The sequence below is a fragment of the Thrips palmi genome, unplaced genomic scaffold (genome assembly GCF_012932325.1).
Source record: "Thrips palmi isolate BJ-2018 unplaced genomic scaffold, TpBJ-2018v1 HiC_scaffold_17, whole genome shotgun sequence".
In the NCBI taxonomy this organism is placed as follows: Eukaryota; Metazoa; Arthropoda; class Insecta; order Thysanoptera; family Thripidae; genus Thrips; species Thrips palmi.
In genome coordinates, this window is record NW_023144626.1 from 2,443,023 (window position 1) to 2,464,610 (window position 21,588).

Genomic DNA, 21,588 nt, shown 5'->3' on the forward strand with positions numbered 1-21,588 from the left:
GTCGCTTTGTCTCACTCGCATTCCCGGCACCCACCACAACGGTGCAAGAGAGACCGAGCGACGAAGTGTGAGCCTGCGATCGCTGCCCGCTGGGTCACCCTGTCCGCCCTGCCGCCGAAGTGGGTCTCCTGGCCCACTGTCCTGGCTGTCCGCTCTGGCATTTGCAAAGGTCGTCTGCTTTGCTGTTTTGCCCGCGCGGCCCTGGCTTTGTCCGTGTCAAATCAGAACTGGAGCAATTAACTTGATTACCCGAAGGGCCCGGCCGCGCTGCCGCGCTGCCACGCTCCTCGGGGGACCGGCCGCCCCAGGCCGCATCGGATTGGAATTTGAACGCGGAACCCAGCGCAGCCCAGCTGCTGCGGTCAGCGCGTGGAGCGCGTCAGTGGCACAAGGGGGCAGTGAACGGCGCGTGACAAGCCACCACACTGCAAGAAAAATGTCACTAATGGTTTTACAAGCCAGAGACACTCGTTTCAATATGAGAATGAGTCCACTTTCTATGTCGAATATTGTTTTTTTACATTACGATGCCACAAAGTGCGTCGTGTGACACTGTGGTGCGGCCTCGACTCGACACCCCTGTCCGTCTCAGTTCGACCGGGCCGTGGCGAGCCGCGTACCCTTTGGACTGCCCATTGTCCTCGCGTGGAGGACGCGTCAATGATAACACCGGACCAGCCCTGGGCGCCGTGAGGGTCAGCGTTCTAATTGATGTTATGAATAGAGGGCCGAAATGGCACCGCCATAGAAATGACCAGCGACTTGGAAAGGGAGTGGCGGCGCTCGCCGTTACACTGGGAGAAAGAGCAGAACACGATTCTGGATTGAAACGGTCTATTATTCGTGGCAGTGCTGCAGAAGGTACTGATTAAGTCATCGAAAGCGAGGGAAACTGAAGGGAAAGTTGTCAACCTACATTTGTTTCGTTTGGAACAGGTCAAAGAGGAGCAATAAAGACGTTCATAAAAATGACGTCAAGATAACTGGGACCAAAACTCCAATCGCAGCAACTTCTTTGTTTTTTCAGTGGCGCGACTGTGTGTTTGTGAGCATGGGCGCTTGTGAGCCTCATGTGGGTGGAGTGGCCTTGGACGCGGCTGCACAAGTAAATCCGCGCCCAACCGCGCCCGGAACCACGGCCGCCTTCACCGCCGCCTTACAGAAGCCCCCTGGGTCGTGCTGTTTTATTTCGCTGCATGTGTCCCCCGTAATGTGGGCGCAAGAAGTGTTATACATAGAGGGGGCTTATGAGATCAGGCCAGCCCGAGCCGAGCCGTGGCTCCTGGACGACACGGGCCCGCACCACAACCACACACGAGCTTCCTATACTAAATTGTCCGCAAGAAGGCCCAGGGGAGCTGTTAGATGTTATGAGGTACGAGTGCCGGTGCTGGGGGTGGGGCGTGGGGCAGCGGTCGGGTATAGGGGTGGTGCGGCTTGCCGTGGCGTGGGTCGATTGTGGCGATGGCCCGTTTGCGTGCGGAGAGCCTACGTCTCAAGTAACCTGCCATCACCGGCCCCGTGGTAACACCCCGACCAGCACCCCGCAGTAACACCCCGACTAGCACCCCGTGGTAACACCCCAGCTAGCACCCCAAGGTAACAGCCCAACTACCAGGCGGAAGTAACAGCCCAACCAGCCCTTGGTAGCGTGTGATAGCGTCTGCATCTCTGACATTTCTGATTTCCATCTCTGACAACAACTTGAATCATTTTAAAATCATGTTTCCCTATGGCTATTTCCTGGTCTGTTAGTTTTCGCAGCCACGCAGGCTTTTTCGTGGCGACCAAGTTGCTGCTGGCTGTTGCGCGTGGTATGCAGCGTGCGGGCGAGGCGTGGCGGAAGGCCGTTTTAATGATCCAGAGGGTTGCAGCGATAACCGCAGCCGGAGGAGCCGACCCCAGGCAGGCCCTGCCGAGCCACAACCTAACTTCCCCCCGAGACCTGGCCTCGAAATGGGGTGCGTTCGGAATAATACTTTCTCTTTGCCCTGCAGCAGGCATCGTGACCTCTCAAGGGGTGACGTCTAGGTCAGTGGAGAAACTTGGTCAGGCGGCCATGTCCCTTTCCAGTTATTAACCACGTGTTAGGGATGACTCTCTGGCTGACGGGTCCAGCATCACAAACAATTCTCCTGCAGCACTGAAAAAAACATTGAACCAACCAGGTGAACGTCCCAACCTCATCGTACTCATCTCAGTACAGTAAGCAAGTCCACAAAAAATTTCTTTGAATAAGCAACAATTTCTTTGTCTTATTTATTTTATACAAACGCTGCCGATCCCAAAGGTCTTCGACCTTCCCACGTATTGCCCGGGGCGCATGCTGCGTATGGGCACGTACCGCGCTAGTCCGACCCTGCTGCTTAATGATGGAGTCCGTGGATCCGAGATAGATGCGGGGCACGTCACTCCACTCGCGGGAGTTAGGGCGTGGAGGGGGGGGCGTAACGTGCTGCTTCCAAGTTATCTCCTCACTCTGTCGCACTCAAGGACGAGGATGGATTTTAAACTCGGCGGCAGGTGCTGGTTGCGGCGAAAGACCCGCTGGACTTGAAAGAGGTTACTGGCTTGATGAGGGCGGTGAGGAGAGGGCGAGTCAGAACGTCTGTGGACGAGGCCGTAGGCAATCCGCCGCAGACCCACCGCGGAGGTGCGGTGATGCAGCCTGCTGCCTTATGCACAACCTCGCTGTTCAGTTGGCACAACTTGAAGCACCGACTTCTTGTCGACTTTGAGTCGACTTTCTGACAGTTTGGGTAAAAGGAAGGGGACGACAAGACGGAGGAAATACAATATACACCATGGTGCCAGCGGGGTGAGGGTCTGGCCGAGAGAGACAAACAGAGAAAGGCGCAGAGCGAGGCGCAGAGCGAGGGAGAGAGGTGCTGGAGTGACCGTACCGGCACCATTACTCGCTGAGAGGTCGGCAAACAGCGCGAGGTGCGTCCGTGCCCTGTCGTCTGGTTTCACGACGCTCTACCCTCACAAAACAGTGCCAGAGACCTCAGCTAAAATCACTTTTCTGCATTCGTTTTTCTGTGAGAGCGCATTTTTCCGGTTATTTCTTACTCGTACACTTGGTTTTGTCAAGGAACATTACTTGTACTCTGCAGAAACGTAAAGGTCCCGGCCACACAGCAGAAGCACAACTCTTTTCCCCTTGCCGGTAAGAGGTGCGCACCAGCCCATCGAAAAGGCACTTGGTTGACGCCTTGTTTCGGGCTACTGCGACCTCGTTGGGTCGGGTCCAATGTAATCAAATCACCGGGCTCCGTCGGCCGGATAAAATGCACCGCGATAACGCTACACCTTTTGCTTTCACGACGTTGTAATTCTAGTTTGTGGCGTGCCGGATTGGCATTGAATATTCATGACAATTTTAACAACCTTTCAATTTATTGCGTGTGTGCGTGTGACTATGCGCGTTTTTGTGTGCGTGAGTTTCTGTGGAATGGGGTTGGTCATGTGTGTATGATTGTGACCTTGCAACGCCACGAGAGGGGGCGAGAGGTGACGCGCACATGACCACCAAATTAATTGAGTGGTGAGCGAGTGGAGATTCGATCGCTTTACTCTGTTTCGCCGGCTGGCGCGGATACTTGTCCGAACGGCAGATTCAATCACGATGTAAAGCTGTCGTTTAAGCCGGAGCTAACTCCCAATCACTGCACTGTGTGTGAGGGTGTGTGTGTCTGTCTGTCTATCCGCTTGCGTGCGTGTGATTGAGCTCTGTATATGACTGTTATTCAAGGTGTCCGATGTGTTTCAACGCGGTGATATTTACAGAAAGGTTTTCATTCTTTGCGGGGTCACTTTGACTCAAAACCAATCTTGTGCCTGATGTGCAGAAGGCAGAAGGGTGCTAGTGAGTGACCTTCTATGTATCCGCTTGTTGAAAACAAAGGGATATGGTGCTTGCAAGCTTTTTCGGGCTCACACAGCTTGGCCTACGAGGAAAATCCACGAGGAAGACCCGACGTTTCATGCAATTTTCTCTTCTATTGATCTCCGACGTGGAAAAAGGCCTTTTATGAAAAAGTATTCGGGTGTGCTTTGAACCGTGCGGGAAGAACCCACGGCAGGTGTAAAAATTCGATGTAAAGCGGTACCCCTAAATAAGAAATAAAATAAATAACGATATTAAAGAGCATGTGCAGCCACTCGCCATAACCTGGTGCAGCGCGATAAAAAGAATATTTTTAGGAGCAACAATAAGGGTGGGTATAGTGGTGCCGGGAAATAACTCAGCAAAATAACAGCTGCCGTCGTCTTGTTTTGATATTCAACGTTTACGTCGCTTTTCATTGGCCAGCGCGGTATCGGGCGGACGAGGCACCGGTATATGAGCCAAAGGCACTCGTGCGGCGCGTCCCAACTACCAATAAGCTGCACAACAGTGGTGGTCAGTGGCCGTCATCTCTCTCAGTCCAATACGGGGCGGGTAAGGACAGAGAAAGAAAGGCGTTCGGGAATGCTCCGAAGTGTAGTGTGTTGTAGTCCGCCTAATGCAAGTCTCTGGTCTCCACGGGTTGCCCTTGGCCGGGCCTTGCGCCTGCTGCATACCACGACCTTTGGCGTCGAGCCGGCCCGGTCCAGTGCCGAGCCGTGCCGGCCCAGTCCAAGCCGTGGCGAGCCGAGCCCTGCCGAGGTGGATTGGAAGCGTCTTTACGACGGCCCGTGTACGTGTTCCCCACGAAAACGTGGCTTGAAAAATATATGCGCCCCTCCCCGCTCCCCTCGCCCCTCCGACACCTCAACCGCCGGCACCCGCCGCGTTGTCCTCGTCGCCACAACAGTGGCCTGCCGCCCCTGCCGGGCCGCTGGGGATTGCGCAGAAACACCTCCTGTTTGTGACGCCGACCACCAGGCCCACCAGGCCCACCAGGATGCGCCAGCGGCCTTCAAACGGGCGCTGGCTGGCGGTCTCGGTGGTCCTGGCGGTCCTGGTGGTCAGCGGTGGTGGGATTTCCAAGGCCTGCTGCCAGTGCTGTAGCCAGCCGTCATCAAGCAACATTGAAGAGAACGTGAAAATTATCGCCAGTGGAGCGCTTTGTTTAGTTCGAACTCACCTAGCGGTATTTTCTGTTTTTAGATTCCGTTTCATTTAGCCACTGCGTCGATGTGGCGACGGCAGGAACACGAAAATGAATGAATAAATAAATAAATAGGAGCGACCCGAATGGTTGGGCACGTTAGAGAAGAAAAATAGCGCACTCTAGGCGGCGCACGGCCGAGCGTGTCGGGCAAACACACCTGTGCATGTGGGTGGAATCGAATCAGCGGGACTCGGCGACGCCGGTATTGGAGCTTGAACAGGCCGCCCCGCCCCGCTTCACCTGGCCCGTTTTAGGGGACTGACCCGTCCGACCCTCCCTGATCCAACCAGAAACTCCGACCACAACCTGCTCGGGTCCCCATGGCGGCTTTCCCTACCTTCCTTCTCTGCAGTCATCGCCGTTGTCCACTGGAAAGATAGACACGCAAGAAAACGGTTCTCCAGGTGAGGGTGGCGGGGAAGAGAGGGGCTTGCAATTGGCTCCAATCTAATTGTGCTGCACTCCGATTGGCTGCGGACTTCGACCCCTCGCGGCCCCTCTGCCTTTTATTACCCATTGCCCCTGCCTTGGCCCTGCCCCCGCCTCCCTCTCAGTCACAGTCCTGCCTCCAACCCCTGGGGCCACCCAAGGCCCTCAGTCTTACCTTTACCCCTTTCTACCTCCTCGCCCCAGCGGCCCCAGCAGGCGTCTTGCGGTGTTGTTGGGGGCCAGGCCCGGCCAGGCCCAACCGCCCGGGCGGGTGGCCCGGCCGCCAAGAAAAACTTTGTGTTTCAAGATTCCGGTAAGTAGGTTAGCAGGTGTTGCTACAGAGATGAGGAAAGAGTAAACAAAACTTGGTCAGACTCACTCCGCGCGCACGCCCCCCACAGCGGCGAGCGGCACGACCAGTTCCCACCTGAAAACTCTCCCAGGAGCAGAATATCGTCAAGTCTTTTGGGCCGCCCCGCAGCACCCCGCGACGCCCCGCGCCCCTTCCACGCGGTTGGCGCCCAAGTAGTGAAGATGAAAGCGGGGCCTCCTCTCACATCTGTCACGGAAAAACAACAACAACAAACAACAAGACGAAAAACAGGACGGATCAAAGGTGGCCCTGCTCCTTGTTATTAATTGATAGCACGGCGGGGGGTCGCGAAGGGAATGGGCAATGGTGCGGTATACGCGCGGCAGTGCCCAAGCTCGGCAAACACCAGGCAAGCGTTCCAGCACAGCGCCAATCGGGCATCCAAGCACTGTTATGCACCCAAGTGCCTACCAACAGTCGACGAGGTGCGGAGTGGACTCCTTGCGGCCACTCCAAGCACTGGGCCAAGCAAAACCAACCTTACGCACAAAAATTTTAAAATAAAATTCAGGTCACTTTTTCTTTATTTTCTTCATCTTTGAAAAGCAGTGCGGGAAATCAATAAGCGACGGTTACGATGTGGGCGTCGCAGCAGGCGGCGAGGCCGAGTGAAGTAAGCGGTGGCACCACCCATGTCCCCTTAGCAGTGGGTGGACAAAGGGCGAGGCCGAAACGATGTGATTCGTCCATTGATCGTTCTTAATGCTGCGCGGAGGTTATCCGGGGATCACGCCGGAGACGCGCGTGTGCGTGCGCATGACAAGGCGTCTGCCGCGGACGGGATATTGTGCTAAGCCCGGCATCAAGCCCGGAATGAATGATTAGGTTCTGTGATTGATGGGCCCGCAGGAAAATAAGGAGAAAAGACAAAAGCAGCGAGAACAAATCAAACAAAAGCACCTGCCTGGCGTACTGTGCCGGGCCACCTGAACGGTACCGCATTACTGCATTTTTGTTTTCGCGCAGAGAAAGCAACGGGGCCAATAAGAAGTTTGCTCAAATCCCTCTGTTAAAGACGTACACTTTTCTCTTTCTTCGACGGGCAGCGCATGGAAACGTGTCAGCCAGAACAAGACCATTGCCGTCGTAGTTTCATGAAAGTACGGGCTCTTCCTTTCCGTAAAACATTTCATTTTGTTCCAAGCAAGTCTCTTAGGGACAATTCGTGAAAGAAAGCTTCGTTCAGTGAAAACTATATAACAGTGTCCAATATGCGAGGTGGGTTCCCAGTTCTCCGGGGGAGGCTGCACCTGGTGGAGGGTCCTTGGCGGATCTCCCTTGTGGCTGTTTTCCTCGTATTATTCATTATCACTTAGACTCACGGCGCGTGAGAGAACCCGCCACCGGTCGCCCCCTCCAGCCGCTCCCAGCCCCGCCCTCTACATGCTTCCGAATTTACGCCCGCTGCCTTCTTAGACAGCTTCTTGGCCAAGAGCAGGAGGCGCGCCTTCGTCGGCAGCGCTCCGCTCAGCAGCTGGCGGCTGCTCCCAGCACATTAATTCGCGGGGCCACATTGCCAGGATAAAAGTACCCGCAGCACCCACTGCACCGCGCCAGGCACACAGGCTGGTACACTCCCTCGCAAAAAAATGGTAAATTGGGGACATTAATGCGCAGGGTCGCACTGCCACCCACCCAGTGCACCGCAAGTCAGTTAGTTTACTCACTAAAAACCCCGTATCGAGTCAAAAGCGCTGTGGTGTTGCCCGCAGATTGCTTACCTGTGGCCGCGCAGCGATGTAAGCCGCCCCCGCGGGATTACCCGACGGATTACCCGGTCGGATCACCGCTGTCCGGATCATCATATCCGGGCCCGTCACGTACACCATACACGAGTGGGCACGGCCACAACGACGCGGTGGGGTTGCCCCGCCCCGCCACGCCCCGCCACGCCCCGCCACGCCACGCCCCGGACACGACACCAGGCGTCGCGACGCTGAGGGATAGGCGGCACGTTTTCGGGCACCGCTGCACCGCGCCAGGCCGCGCCGGGCCGCGCCGGGCCGCGCCGGGCCGCGCCGGGCCGCGTCGAGCCTTGCCGGGCGGGGCCGTGAGCGAGCGAAACAAGGCACGGCGCAATCTGTCCCCCGGAAGCGTGCGATATGTCTCGTGTGTGTGTGTGTGTTTGTGTGTGTGTGGCGTGTTCTCACGTGTAGCTCAGCCACAACCGCAAGCACTAGCGGCGCAGAAGCATCGGGGGGTCGAGAAGCAGGGGGTTGGGCAGCGTGGTATGAGGGGTTGGGGAAGCAGGCGGGTTGGGTCAGGGAAAGTGATTTCCGCTTCACAACAACAACAAAAACAACATTCTTGAATCGTCTATAAGCGTGCATTCCGCCCGTGCATGCACTGAGGCGCTTCACGCTGGAATCTAATTTCTGGCGGTGCTTTCGTCGCTCCGTCTCCATCTCACACCTCACGGTGTTACTGCGGCATCGGGGGAAGGCAGGGGGCATTTTTAATGAATCAGTCTGCTGGGATGCCGAGAAGGTGGTTCTGTCCTCTTCCCAGACGTCTGGCTGCAAAGTGCACCGCCAATCAAGAAGCAGAACAGGGAGAGAGGAGCCAAGTAGGTCGTCCACCTGTCGATGGCCAACACCGTCAGAGTCGGCAATGGAGAAAGCTTGTGAACATGCCCGACTGGGAGGCCGCGATTCAGTGGCGTCCTATTTCTCTTCTCGTGGCTAGTGGTTTTTCTCGTGACTTGCTACATGGCTAGCGAATTATTTCCTCTTTGCTTTCTGTCAAAACTGTCGCGGAAGTTTCAATAAGCACATGACTGCAAGTCTGAGATGACAAAAAAAATCTCATATTTATTCCCGTTCTGAGAGATTCATCGCGCAAAACTCCAACTTTCTAGCCAGACTTCTTTCGCAGTGTACACTTTGTGAGTCTGTGCCTGTCTCTCAGAGCCGTGGCCGCGCGTGCGTGCATGTCACGCGCTAGGTGAATATCACGATGCGGTGACGAAAGAGCACGCTCACGTCCATGTTCTTTACGGTGTCACGTTCCGGGCGTAACCCTGTAGTAACCAGCAGACGAGCGTGGCGTGGCGGGGCGGGGTGGGGTGGGGCGTGGCTTGTGGTGCACTACCCCTCACAGTCCTGCTTCTAATGGCAGCGGTGAAGAAATTCTTCTAAATGTTCACGGAGTTCTAATTTTAACAAGAGTAGCGAATTTCGCCGAGCTTCACAAACCTTAATCGAATTTCACCCATGAAAACGATAGAAACGATTTTAATCAGTCGGTCACGCGGCCGTCTGTTGAAAGCCAAAGTACCGTCGAGGCCGGCGGCCGACTAATCTGCAGTGGACATCGCAAAGTGAATAGCGGCGCCAACAGGTGACGAGGCACATCGCAGGGCCTCGGATAAAGGTCGCCTGGGATCACCTTGGCCGGGCCGCGGTCATCGGAGGGCGGGAAAGAGGGGGGTCGGCGTCAACGGACCGGTTGCTTACGCGTCTGATTACGTCCCGATCACGCTCGGCGGGCCACGCTTGGGGCGGGTCGGGGCGGGCGCGGTACGCACCGTCGCCTGGGTGGTCTGCCCGTCGCCCCCATCGCCACGCAGTGCTACGCAGCGCCACGCGGCCTATCGGAAATCGTTGTGAGGCGTCGCTGGTCCTCGCCACCGCGGTCCCCGCAACGCCACTGGAAAGGACCCGCGGTAGCCGGAGTGTGTGTGAGAGTGTGAGAGTATGTGTGTGTGCGCTCATGTTTGCGTATAAGCAATCCGCCTCGCTCATCGGCAACGTCCACACACAAGTTCCTCGCCCGCTATCGCGATGCTGATTTCAAACCTCCTCGCAGCGCAGCACCTCGACAGGAGGCACCGCGGTTCCGGGGAGGGGTGCGCCCCCAATCCGTTTTCCTGTTCTTCGCCAAATTGCCGATTCGAAGTGGTGTCTCGGAAGATCTTAATTGCCATGAACCACTGTCTTGCGAGGGTTTGGAACTGCGTTTAAATTATTGTTGGGTGTAAACGGATGGTTTCAAACAAATCATACGTTGCGGCCTGAACTTACTCGCCCTTTTGTTCATGTGTACTAGGCCTGCTCTCTCTGTGGGTGGGCCTGCGTGCCTGCCCCACCCTAGCAGGAAGTGCACGGGGCTCCCTCCCGCAGCCCCGCGGCGGCCCCGCGGATGCGCACACAACATTGAAATTAGCGACAAGCCCTTCGTGTCTCTCCAACTTTGGCCGCCGTCAAGGAATATAGTGATTTCCAGCATTACGCGGCAGTGGCGTGCCACGTGCTGCCGTGGCGTGCCGTGCCCCGGCGTGGCGTGCCACCAGTGCGGCGTGCTTCACGCAAGGCTGCGGCGCCGCCCGGCTGTTAGTGGGGTGTGAAAGTCAAGGCTCATTTTCTCCTCTGCGAAAAAAAGACCTTCCTCAAAGAAACTAGGGTGCATCCACAAAGTTGTGACGGCCTCGCTTGCTCTTTTTGCAGTGTCCAGCGTGAGCGTGGAGGCCGTGCTGGACGGCAAAGTGTCGCTGCCCTGCGACATCGACCCCAGCGACAAGACCTCCGACCGCGTCAACATGGTGCTGTGGTTCCGGGACGCGTCGGGCAAGCCCATCTACACGTGAGTAGCAATGAGTTCCAGTTCTATTTGATCCGAATTGCCCGCCATCGGCATCCCTTTCGGTTCGGCCAATAAAACATTCTATTGGCCGCCGCGGGCTATATGGGTGGCGAAGCCAAGCGAAGCTCGTTGCCTTATCGAATGGAAAGCCAGGGCCCTGCCGGCCAGCCCTGTGAGTCATCTCGTAGCGCTGTCTCTCTCGCAACCCTGCGGGACACCCCGTGAGTGCGAGAGGAACGGAGCGACAAAACCACCCTTCGGATGGCGCGGCTGCCGGGGCTCGCGGCGTTGCTGCGGAGGCGAGGCCCCACCGAGGCCCCGCCGAGGCCCAGGTGAAAGAAGAGCCCCTTTGTCGGTATTATAATGGAACTTGTGGCGGCGGCCTGTGTGCCTCGCGGTTTTATTGTAGTTCAAAGGGCTTCGCTGTAATCGCGAAACCAAATTTCTAGATCCGTTTGTCGGCGACAAACACAAATACACTCACGCACGCGCGTGCCCTTTCATCGCACCACCCACACCTTCACAGACAAAACACACTCACCCACGCAAGCCGAGACTGGCGTAAGCAGGTAGGTCTCCCTTTTTTTAACAGTTTGATTGTGGCGAGCCCAACGTCGACAACAGAATCAATCGAGTTTTAAACGCGTGTATACACGCTTTCAAACACGGCAGCACGGTCTACCCGGGGCACTTTCGCGTGTCCGTGTTCGTGAAGGAAATCGCCTGCATCAGGAAATTTGCGAACAACAGTCCGGCGGGCGTCCATCCAAAGCAACGAAATAAAGGCCGTCTGCTGCACAACTACTTTTCGGCGATAAAACTGGCCTGTAAAAAAGTGTGCCTCGCCTGGCGCGGCCCGGCCCGGGGATGGATGCGATCGCCGCGTTACTGCCGCGGTTAAAACGCGCTCCGCGGCCGGCCGGACGTCCGCTCGATGCTGCAATAAATCGTGCGCCGTGTGCAGAGCGCGGACGGGGGAAGACAATTTGCAGATCCCGGCCGCTTCGTTCCGTTTTGCACCGCTGTTCCACGTCGGCGTCGCTCCTGGAAACGTGTTCGGATAGTAATTATTCTGCCTGCAAGTCGGGCCTCCCTGCGGCAGGCCTCTTAGGAGGTAGTGCTGTGTCGTGTTACACTGGCCGCGGTCAGCAAAATCCCCACTCCCCCTTTGTCACGCCCCCGACATGAATCTCCACCCCTGCTGCATCAATGATGTGCCGTGGACCGAAACGCACCGGGTCAAGGCGTGGCAGCCAGCCTACGCTTGCAGGCTGCAGGCTGCAGGCAGGCTGCAGACGCCACTGACGGACCATCCATAATATCGCGTGCGGCCCCCATTAGGCAGCAGCAGAAATGCAGGTTAGGTGAGAGGTTGTACCGAATGTGGGTTAAAGAGACAATCTGGTTAGATCATCCCGTTTAGAGAATGTAAATTTAAAGAAGTTCACTCCCACCCAGTCTTCTGCACGGCAGGTCGTTGCGCCCGCACTGCACTTCTAGCTGTGACAACCTGTTTGCTGGGAGCTCTGCCCGCGATTACAACTCTGCTCTCCATCTGCCATGGTGTGCCTCTGCAGCTTTCCTCGCCCCGGGGCTGTTTTTCAAGGCCCCTTCGCCGTCTTCTCAGTCAGTTGACTTTGGGCCGCTTTCGGGACCCCGACCCCGGGGACGCATCGTAAATATTTTTTTCTCGCGTTTATTTCCATATTCGCTTTTGTCTTCCGACGAGCACGAGCCGGGGCCGTCAGCCCCGTGGCGACACGCCCCCAATCTCAGACAGGCTCAAGCTGGCTGCATTTGAGTTGTGTGCACAGCAGGCTGAGTCCGAACTGTGCTGTTCTGTCTCTCTCGCGCCCTTGGGGATGGACAGAGACAGTTGGAGCGCTGCTCTGGTGCAGGCTGCACAACGCCCGGGGCTGGGAGTCTCCGAGGGAGGGCAGCGGTAGGTGGTGTATGATTGTTGCGGAAAACATGCTACTTCTGGACAAACCTGAGGCTTGTGACCTTCACCAACATTTTTGTCTCAACAAAGTACTAAGCTGGCATTTTTTTTGCTGAGGATTTGCACTGACAAAGAACAAACTGAGGGAATGAAATTTAGTAGTCAAATTCAATGAAGTTGTAATCTTATTATCATGGCTTGTAGCATCGTTTAAGATGCAAAAAGACTCTGACTTCAGCGCCCACGGAAGTCCATGCTCACGCCCCAAGTGCATGACACAGCTGTCTGTAGTTTAGGCGTGGCTGCGCTGGCACGGGCGCAAGTTACTTCCAGACTCCCCTCCTAGGCACTGGGGCCGCATACTATCTGTTGCTTCGGCCTTCGGCACCGCTACTTCTGCAGCTATAAAAGCTGCCGGGCTGGCTGCCATCTGGCGACTCCGCCCCGCTGGAAGGCAGGGCGGATCCTCCGGCGGAGATAGCGGAGCGGGCGTCCATCAGCCTCACACCCAGCAGGAAGATCGGCCTCTATAAATTAAAGCGGGTAAATATTGTACCTTTTGAACTCAGAGACTCACTGCCTCGCAAACACAGAAGAACTCTCAGATTATCACCGGCCCCACCCTTTTAACCTTTGCCAACTCAACGTTGACCCCTCCGGGTAGACTGGCGTACAGCCACCTGGGAAAAGGCCTGGGCTTTCCTGCCCACGAGAGAGGGTGGGCCTTTACCTCTGCCTCCGCCTCGACGCACGCAGCAGGCAGACTGTTGGCAGAGCGGCGGGGTGCCTTTATATTTCATCAAGTGCTGGAACGGAATAACATTTTCAGCTTTTATTCAAGCCCGAGAAGGCGACTTCGCGGCTTGCTTGGCAGCCTGCCAGTCCGCCTACGCGCACTGTACTGTGTGGTGCGTGAGAGTGGGCGGAATCAAAGAGCCCGCAAACTTCCTCCTTTCTCGAGACGTTCCTCTCACGGTGCCTTCCACGTGGTGTAGCGTCTTTGGCACTTATTTTCAAATACAAGCACTCTGTTGATTTCAAAACATGCCCGAAACTTTTCATTTCCTTGCCCCCAGCTTGGATGTGAGCTTTTGCTTGTATATGAATAATATAGGAGAGGCCTGATCTGGACAGCACTGATACACTAGTGTCAATATGTCATCAACACCTCCGCATCTCGTGTGTGTGTGTCCCAGTTTGGAACGTGCTGCATGTCCCTCGCGGCATATTCGCCCATATTTGCCTCTGCCTGCATGCTAGATATCGGCTTTTGTTATTGACTGACTGCCTCGTCCGTGCTGTGCCATAACGATGGACTTCTATCACCACGTCCCCGGACCACAACGCAGTCTGAGAGGGCTCCCCAACGCGAGAGAAAGCTAAGAGGTAAACTTAATTCAGTCTTTGTTCTCTAAACAAAATTGCGTCCAGGTCGAGCGTGCGCGCGCACACCTGCGCAGTTTCTTGAACGTTTCTCTCCTTTTTTCAAGTCTTGTAAATGATTTGGGCCCGCCGCAAACCTGCTCCAACTTTAATGGGACCGCGCTGGAATCACTCGGTCAGCTATTTGCGCCTGCTCATTTCATACCGCGCCCTCAAACTTTGGCTCGCGTGGCGGGGCGTGGCGGCGTACGACTTGTGGCGTAAAACGCGGTGCTGTGAAGCGTCGCAGACGCCTTTACTCTACTCGTTCGTTATCGTCTTTTGAGGTCACTGTCACCTGGGTCGTTTTTGTCGGAACTGTTTGGAGCCCAATCGGGTGAAAAAATGGATACTAGCAGGGATTCTGAGAGGATTGGACGAAACTAAACAAACCAACTACTTGGCAAACGTGACTTTTTAAGGAGGCCTTACTTAGCAGGGATGCCTTGTGGAAGCATACCCACACCTCCTGCATCCCACACACTGCATGGCATCCATCTCCCACCTTGGGATGCTGCGGTGCACGAGGGTGACTGGCAGAATTCGAGGAGAGGGGGCGGGGGCGCTTTCGAGGTCGCGGGGGTCACGTCGCCGGGCTGGCGTGGCTGGCGACGCGACGCGCACATCACCTCCGGTTTTTGCCTCGGAGGCAGCGAGGCGGGGCGAGGCGGGGCGGGGCGAGGCGGGGCGGGGCGGGGCGGGGTAGGGCGGGGCGACGCAGACGGCGTAATGAAAATGGAAGGTGACGATTGGGGCGAAAGGCGGAGTGACACGGGATGGCCAAAGGGGAGGTGGAGGGTATAAAAGGGGAAATAATTTGGTTCCCCTCATTTTTAGGGAGCACTGTTGAAAAGCTTTTCGCCCTATTACTTTACACAGTGATTTGAAAAAAAAATTTAATCGTTTCAAAACTATTTTTGCTGTTGGTCTGCTGCTTGTCACACTTGACGAGGGAACGGCACCTTTGCCACCGGTGGCCGGCCCTCACAGTGTCTGTCGGCGTTTCCCCTGTCCAAAATTAAATTAGGAATCTTGTTCCGGTGCTGCGCGGTGCGCGGGGCAGTGTGTGCTGCTGGTGTTGTTTATCGCGGGGTGGCCGCAGTGCGTTACTGACGCTGTGAGCCATAAATCGACAGGCCGTCCTGTGTCGGACCGATTCGTTATTTGCATAAAGGACAAGGGGACAAGTCGACGGGAATGGTCTGTCCTGATACGGGCTCGAAACGCTCCGAACAAAAACAATACACGGGGGGGGGGGGGGGAATCTGTGAATCAAGCAAATCGGCTAGCATGCGTTTTTTCAAATCACCCGCCCGCCATCTCACTGGTGTGCAAAATGCGCACTGCATTTTAATTGGCATGCAACACGTGCACAGTCAATCAATGCTGCTATTGGAAATGGAGAAGACGAGATATAGTTTGCTTTTTGTCTTTCTCTTTTTCAAATCCTTTTTCCGCGGGCCAGTTCAGCCACGGCCCCGCCGAGTCCCTTTCGACAGCTCATCCAGACGGCCGTGGAGGTGCACGTGCACTGAGTGGGAATCCAGCGCGTTACTTGTGATTGTAGTGGCCTCGGGGGCCCGCCTGCCCCACCCCGCCGCGGCCAGCCCTGCACCACATCTTGCGAGCATCCCCCACACACTCACACGACCCGGCCAGCCCTGCAGCCCTCCGGAGGACGGCCCCAACCTGGATCTGTGTGAGTAAGCCGCTGCCCGCGCCGAGCCCTGCGAGACTACCCGGTGTGGGGTGGGGTTGTGCTGCATATTTAATCCCAATGGGGAGGTGTGTACATGTGTGTGTCACGTACGAGGGCCCCGGGCGCATTTCGTAAAATCAGCCCCCTTTTCTTGTTTACGCTCGCCGCGCCCTCCCCCCGTCTATTCGTTCTCATTTCTGTAAAATCGCCGCCCCCTTTTCCCCCCTGCTTTCCTCTCTGTCGCGCCGCGCGCGGGCCGCCGGCCGAGCGAGCGAGGCGGAAAATATTCGCCCTTCGCGCCGCGCCGCGCACGTATAGGCTCTGTGGGGCGGGGGCGCCAGGGGGGCGCGCGGGGCCTGGCTGGGCCGGGCCGCCGCCCCCTCTTACTGCCTCCCAGCGGACACTGCGAACGGTAATCATTCGTCGGCCCCCAAGGAAGGGGGCCGCGGGGGTGGGGGTGGGTGAAATACATCCTCTGGGCATTGGAGCGGACGCGGCCGTGGCTACCGCGGTGTAAATCGCGGCACGCGGCAGGAAAAAGGAGAAAAAACAACATCAACACGATAATGTTTTTGTTTGCGTGTCGCTTTATTGGCACCTCCTAAAGCGCGTGGGTCCTGCAGTGCGTCGGGTCGGCACGCTTGGGCACGCTGCGCAGCGGCATTCCGGTGGCGGCAGTCCGACGGCAGTAACAGGACGCTGACGGGGTGCTCTGGATTCACGTCGCCGATACCTGCCTCCTCGCATTCCTCTGCGCCCCATGCGGCCCGGATGTGGCTGTTGGGGTAGGGCGGGGCGGGGCGGGGCGGGGTGGCGTGAGGCGGGGCGGGGCGGGGCGGGGTGGGGCGGGGTGGGGCGGGGTGGGGCGGGGCGGGGCGGGGCGGGGTGGCGTGAGGCGGGGCGGGGCGGGGCGGGGTGGGGCGGGGCGGGGCGGGGCGGGGCGGGCGCGCAGAGGGGCGTCCGCCCTCGTGTCGTCTGACGCGCATCTAATTGGGGTGGGTCGGCCTTGGAGCTGGTCAGGAATTTGGTCCCTCGTTCCGCTGGAAGCGAACACATGAGGCCAGGACACTGCTCCGCGTCCTAGCTGCGTCGTTTTTTTTTTTTGGCCGGTTTACGCTTTCACAATAGCTCACCGTGCTTTTCCGGACGATACGTTTAGGGTGTTCTTGGGGTAAATGTGGGCCTTGGCGCTGTGAGATGCCCAACGCCCCAGGCTACCCGCGGTGCGTGTTCTGCTCGGGGTGCTGGCCAATTATGCCAGGCTGTGTTGCTGCGCGTTCCTCCCACACCACACCTTGGATGATACACCGGGCTGCACTTCTACTGCCGTGGCCCTCGTGCCTTTCCCACACGGATCCACTCGGAAATGGGATTGTCATCCAGGGTACCGCCCGGGCCGGCCTGGGCGATTGGGTGCTGCGGTCGGTCGGTGGGTCTCGAGAGGAAGGGCGGAGAGTCACGGCCAAGCTGCAGAAGAGCTTTTATTGCCCATAAAATAGCAACTAACTGAGTAGCCGAGGGACGGGGCGGGCCGTGGATGGGTCCGACTTACAGATCGAAGACTCCAAGACTCGAGTAGGGGAGCGGGGTCGCCGCTGGCTGACCGACCGACCGTCGAAGATGATAAGAGATTAGATTGCGGGGGAAGCAGCGGCCGCAGACACGGGGCGTTGTGGGTCCAGCACTGCCTAACCGTGCCTCGCCAGGCGCATTGCGGTGCCCGTTTGCTGCCCGTTCGGCACGGTTGTTTTTCGAGAGCACCAGCTGGGCCCGCGTCGTGCGCGTCACACCACCAGACGACGGATGACAGGTGCATATAGAGCCCCGCCTCGCCACTGCCCGCCACCCCCAAACCGCCAGCCAGCAGGGCCGGGCGGGGTCGGGTGGGGCGCGGGACCCAGCCGGGCGCACCCCCTGCCCCACTCTCCGCCGCCCCCGCTGCCTCACCCCGCATGCACTCGTGAAATATTATCATCGGGTCGCTATAACTCTAACCCCGGTCTGTGTGGAGCTATTGCAGCTGGGACTGCCACCCACCCCCACCCCTCGCCACTCTTTGCGTCCTCTGCCCCATTTTTCAGCCATTTTGTTTTGTGTACAGTGTGTAGTAAAGCAGTGTGTGCGCCAGCCTCATTGCTTTCAAGGGGCCGCAGCCGGTCTGTTCCTTTTGATGAGTTTTCACTCCGAGCCGTCTCGGGGCCTGTCGGGCCTAGCCAGCGCGCGTGCGTCGTGGTGCGTCACCCTTTGCGAAAGTCACTCCGAGGTACGCGCGTTTGCAGGGCAGCGGTGCGTCGCAGCGTCGCCCTCGTGCAAGGAAAAATATATATCTCACTCCCGTGCCGTATAAGGCGTGCTCTAGAACCCGGCGGCTTTTTCTCTCGTCGGGGAGATTTTTCATCACGCGGAGCCAAGTCGCGCTCTCCCTGTTTCGGCACACATAATATGAGAAGCACACACATGCATGACGTCAGAGCACAAGACCGTGATTGGCCGAGGCCGTGGCCGGGCCAGCAGCAAGGCAGCTGGCAGCTTGTTAGAGGTCCGTGATGTACCACTGAAGACCATTTTCGGCGGACAAAGCTTTGGACACGGGATCTTTCTTTCAACTCTCTTAAACGGAACTCAAGTAATACACATGATTTCCAATCAGTTTTTTGCTTCAAGAGCAGCAGTCCATTGCACCCGAAGAAGAGGATTTGGTTCGTAGAGTTTCTTTTGTCTTGAGCCGGAGCGGCGGGGCACGGCGACAGCATAGGTCCCTGGAGGAGCACCTAATCCGCACCGCAGAAGACTCTCTCCTCCCCTCGCTCCTCGACACCCAGGCCACCAAGGCGTCCTTCTCATTGCCCGGAGCTACTGGCACGGCGACGAGGTGCAGGAGCACCACGACGGGGACGTGCGGGCCCGGCACATTTGGCCGAGCGGACGGCGACGCGCCGAGCGACGCGCTGTCCGAGCAGTCCGGCAGGAACTAGGAGCCCCGGGGCCACCCGTGGGGGCTGTTGGATCGGCGGCCGTGCCGGGCCGTGCCGGGCCGTGCCGGCGGGCTGGCTCTGGCGGACTGTGCTCGCGGACGGGCCGGGCCGGCGTCCGGGGACGCTTTGCGTTGGCCCCGGGGCATACGGCTGCCGAGGAAATGGCTATTGGGGGATGGGCATGATAGGGATTTCAGCGCGCTGTGCGGACGCTGTGCGGACGCTGTGCGGACGCTGGGGGGAGCCGACGGCGAGCCGAGGAAGAAGGAACTGCGGTCAGAACTTCCAGCCGGCAGCCTGCGGCGGCCCGGCACGCCCACAGAGCGTCTTCGTCGCGCTGTCTCGCTCCCGCCCCTGCGTCCGGCATGTGGGAGCGAGAGAGACAGTGGCGATAGCACAGCTCGGAGTCAGCCTGCAGGCTGGCCGGCGGCGGAACGGCCGGGGACACAGTGATGACTCTTGAGGGGCGTCGCTGGCGCTGTGCGGGCGTGGCGGGGCAGGGCGTGTCGGGGCTCCGCGCTTTACCGAAGATAGCGGCCTGGCCACTCTGCCAGCCTGCTCCAGCCGGCCTCCAGCCGGCCTCCAGGGTGCCCGTGGGACTGCCACGCCACCAGCATTATCCCCAGGGAAGGCCCAAGATGAGCCGCCTCATCCTTTTGTCTGTGGGAGGCTGCGGGGCTGCGACACGCCGGCTGTTTTTTTTTCGCCGCTGTGCGTGTGGACACTAACAGGGTCTTTGAGTTGTGCGCGTCGTTGCGCGCTAGTGCGGCCCGAAAGTGCGTCCGCCGCACGCGAAGGTGGCCATGGAGAGGTGAATAACGCCACTGAAAGTTTTGGCCGGACCCATCAAAAAGCATTTACGTGCCTTTTCTTGTAGTGGCTCGGCACCGCACCCCCATGTACACTGCGCCGCCCCCACTCCACATCAATCCTCGCTGCTATCTCCCTCCGATCCTCGCTCCCTCATTCAGCCCCTGCTTTCAGTCAGGTGAATGTTGTGCAGCTTGGCGTGCGCGTATCACGGCCACGGCCCAGCCTGGGCCCGGCCTGGGGAGCTCCCTCTGACGAAACAAGAAATAGAGACGCCGTACGAAGAACGGGGCATGGAGTACGAAGGACGAGGGCGGAGGAAAGGGCAGTGAGGTCTGAAAACATGCCAGAATAAGCCGTTAAAAAGAGGCGGACGAGGAGGAACAAACCTAATCACCTTCCTTCAACGGGTTCGGCGCTTCGGTGCGCCGGAAGGAAGAGCGAGAGAGAGAGCAAGGCGCTTTTGGTCTGCAAGGATCTTCACCAGTGCCTTTATTGCGACGGTAGCTGCACTGGAGTGATTTCAGTCGTCGCTTCATGACAATTTCGTGGCGAGTTTCCTTTCCTTTCAAACCTTGTTGATGGCAAAGTCTGTCACTCTGTGCAAAAAGCGTTGCTTTTCATGACTGTGAGATACATGACATCACTTTCAGGTTATTGTAATAAATAAATTTGAGGGTAGGATGGGGTGGCTTTGTTCCCCATACTTAATTGTTAAAGGTACGCTGGACGGCGTCGCCACTCCACCGCCACCCTCCCCTGGAGACCCTGGACCCGGCCCTGGACCAGTCGAAGCCGGTGGGGCCTCGACGCGCACCCCGCGTGTAATGGTGTGGTCGGGATCTATGGCGCCGCCCTGGAGATAAACAACTCAGTTAACCGGCTGAAGGGTGTAAACAGAGCTGGCACCTGCTAATGACGTCATACGTTACCGGCACAGGGACACACGCGGACTGAATGAAAAAAAATGAAAAATAAAACCCGTGGGCCGAAATCCCCTTGAACCCGCACCGCACCGCCCGCCGGGGAGTGGAGGGGGAACAAGGGTTTTATTTATCGCAGAGATGGTGAGATTTATTGCCGGGGAATGAGGCGCAAAAATCAGGGCGGCGGTGCCGGCGGTGCCGGCGGGGTGGATCGGGTCTGGAAGATCGCTTCTGGCACCCCACTGCACCGCACCGCCGCACCGCACCGCCCGGCGGGCTGGTTTCGAACGGCGCTTCATCGCTCTGTCTCGCCCGCACCGCCCGCGGCACGCCCCGGGAGTGCGAGAGAGACAGCGCGTTCAGTCCGTTGCGGCGCGTGATCGATGACGGGCTGAGCTGATTCACGGCGTCACGGCGGCGGGGTCAAGGGTGTGGAGGCAAGGTGCACGCCCGCCAGCCCGGCGCCGCCGGCACGCCCGGCACCGGGTGCAACGGTCGGATCGCGGCGAGCGGGCTGCGCCGTCGAACCGCTTTCTCGAACGATGCTCTCGGCGAAGGCCGTGAAAGGGCTGTGTGTGGCCACACACGCCAGTCCGTCTCAATTCCTAGAGCCAAAAAAAGTGCCAGACCCTCCTGGTCTACGCTGTCGAGGCAGTAGTGTGCAACAATGACCGCGAGGCTCGAATGTCTCGGCCGGCAACCCGTTCGGCCAAGCGCGGATCCAGGGGGGGGGGGGGCAAAAGGACAATTGCCCCCCCTTGACCCCTAGATAGCCGCCTGAAAGGTAGGCAAAAAGCACCGATTTGCCCCTGTAAGTAGGCAAAAAGTGCTACTTTGCCCCCCCCCCTTGGGCCGACTCTGGATCCGCCACTGCGTTCGGCCCCTGTTCACCGCGCCTGTTCACGCTGCCTCCCGAAAAATCTGCTGGCTGGCCGGGCAGTGTCCACCCGCGGCGTGAAGCCGGCGGCGCCCACAGCGCCCCCCGCAGGCGTCCACCGCCTCACGGGCGATATTTCACCTGACCGGGGATTTTTGGTGCGCGCTCGCACGCACCCCAGCCTGGCCGTGCCTGGCCCAGCCCCGCAGCACCCCGCAGGCTGCCGAAAAGGACGCCACGGGGTGTGGTGTAATTGCCAAAAGGACCACTGTGACTTATGGCCTGCTGGGCGGCCGGCCCGGGCCAGGCAAGGCCTACGATGTGGGCGCCAAACACCGACATGGACATCTTGGACGCCCCCGGGCCGGACCCGGCTGAAAGTAATGTGCCCATAAGCAGGCGGATAAGCGCGCACACTGCCGCCAAAACACAGATCGCGAAATTAATTCCAGTTC

General features: G+C 58.2%; 1 protein-coding gene across 1 annotated transcript in view; it reads left to right on the plus strand.

Moving 5' to 3' along the window:
- LOC117643846 (hemicentin-2-like) overlaps positions 1-21,588 on the plus strand; it is a 166,533-nt gene that overhangs the window by 91,542 nt on the left and 53,403 nt on the right. Inside the window, exon 3 of the mRNA XM_034382963.1 lies at positions 10,347-10,482. Within this exon, the coding sequence (XP_034238854.1) occupies positions 10,347-10,482 (136 nt within the window). The remainder of the gene's footprint in view (positions 1-10,346; positions 10,483-21,588) is intronic.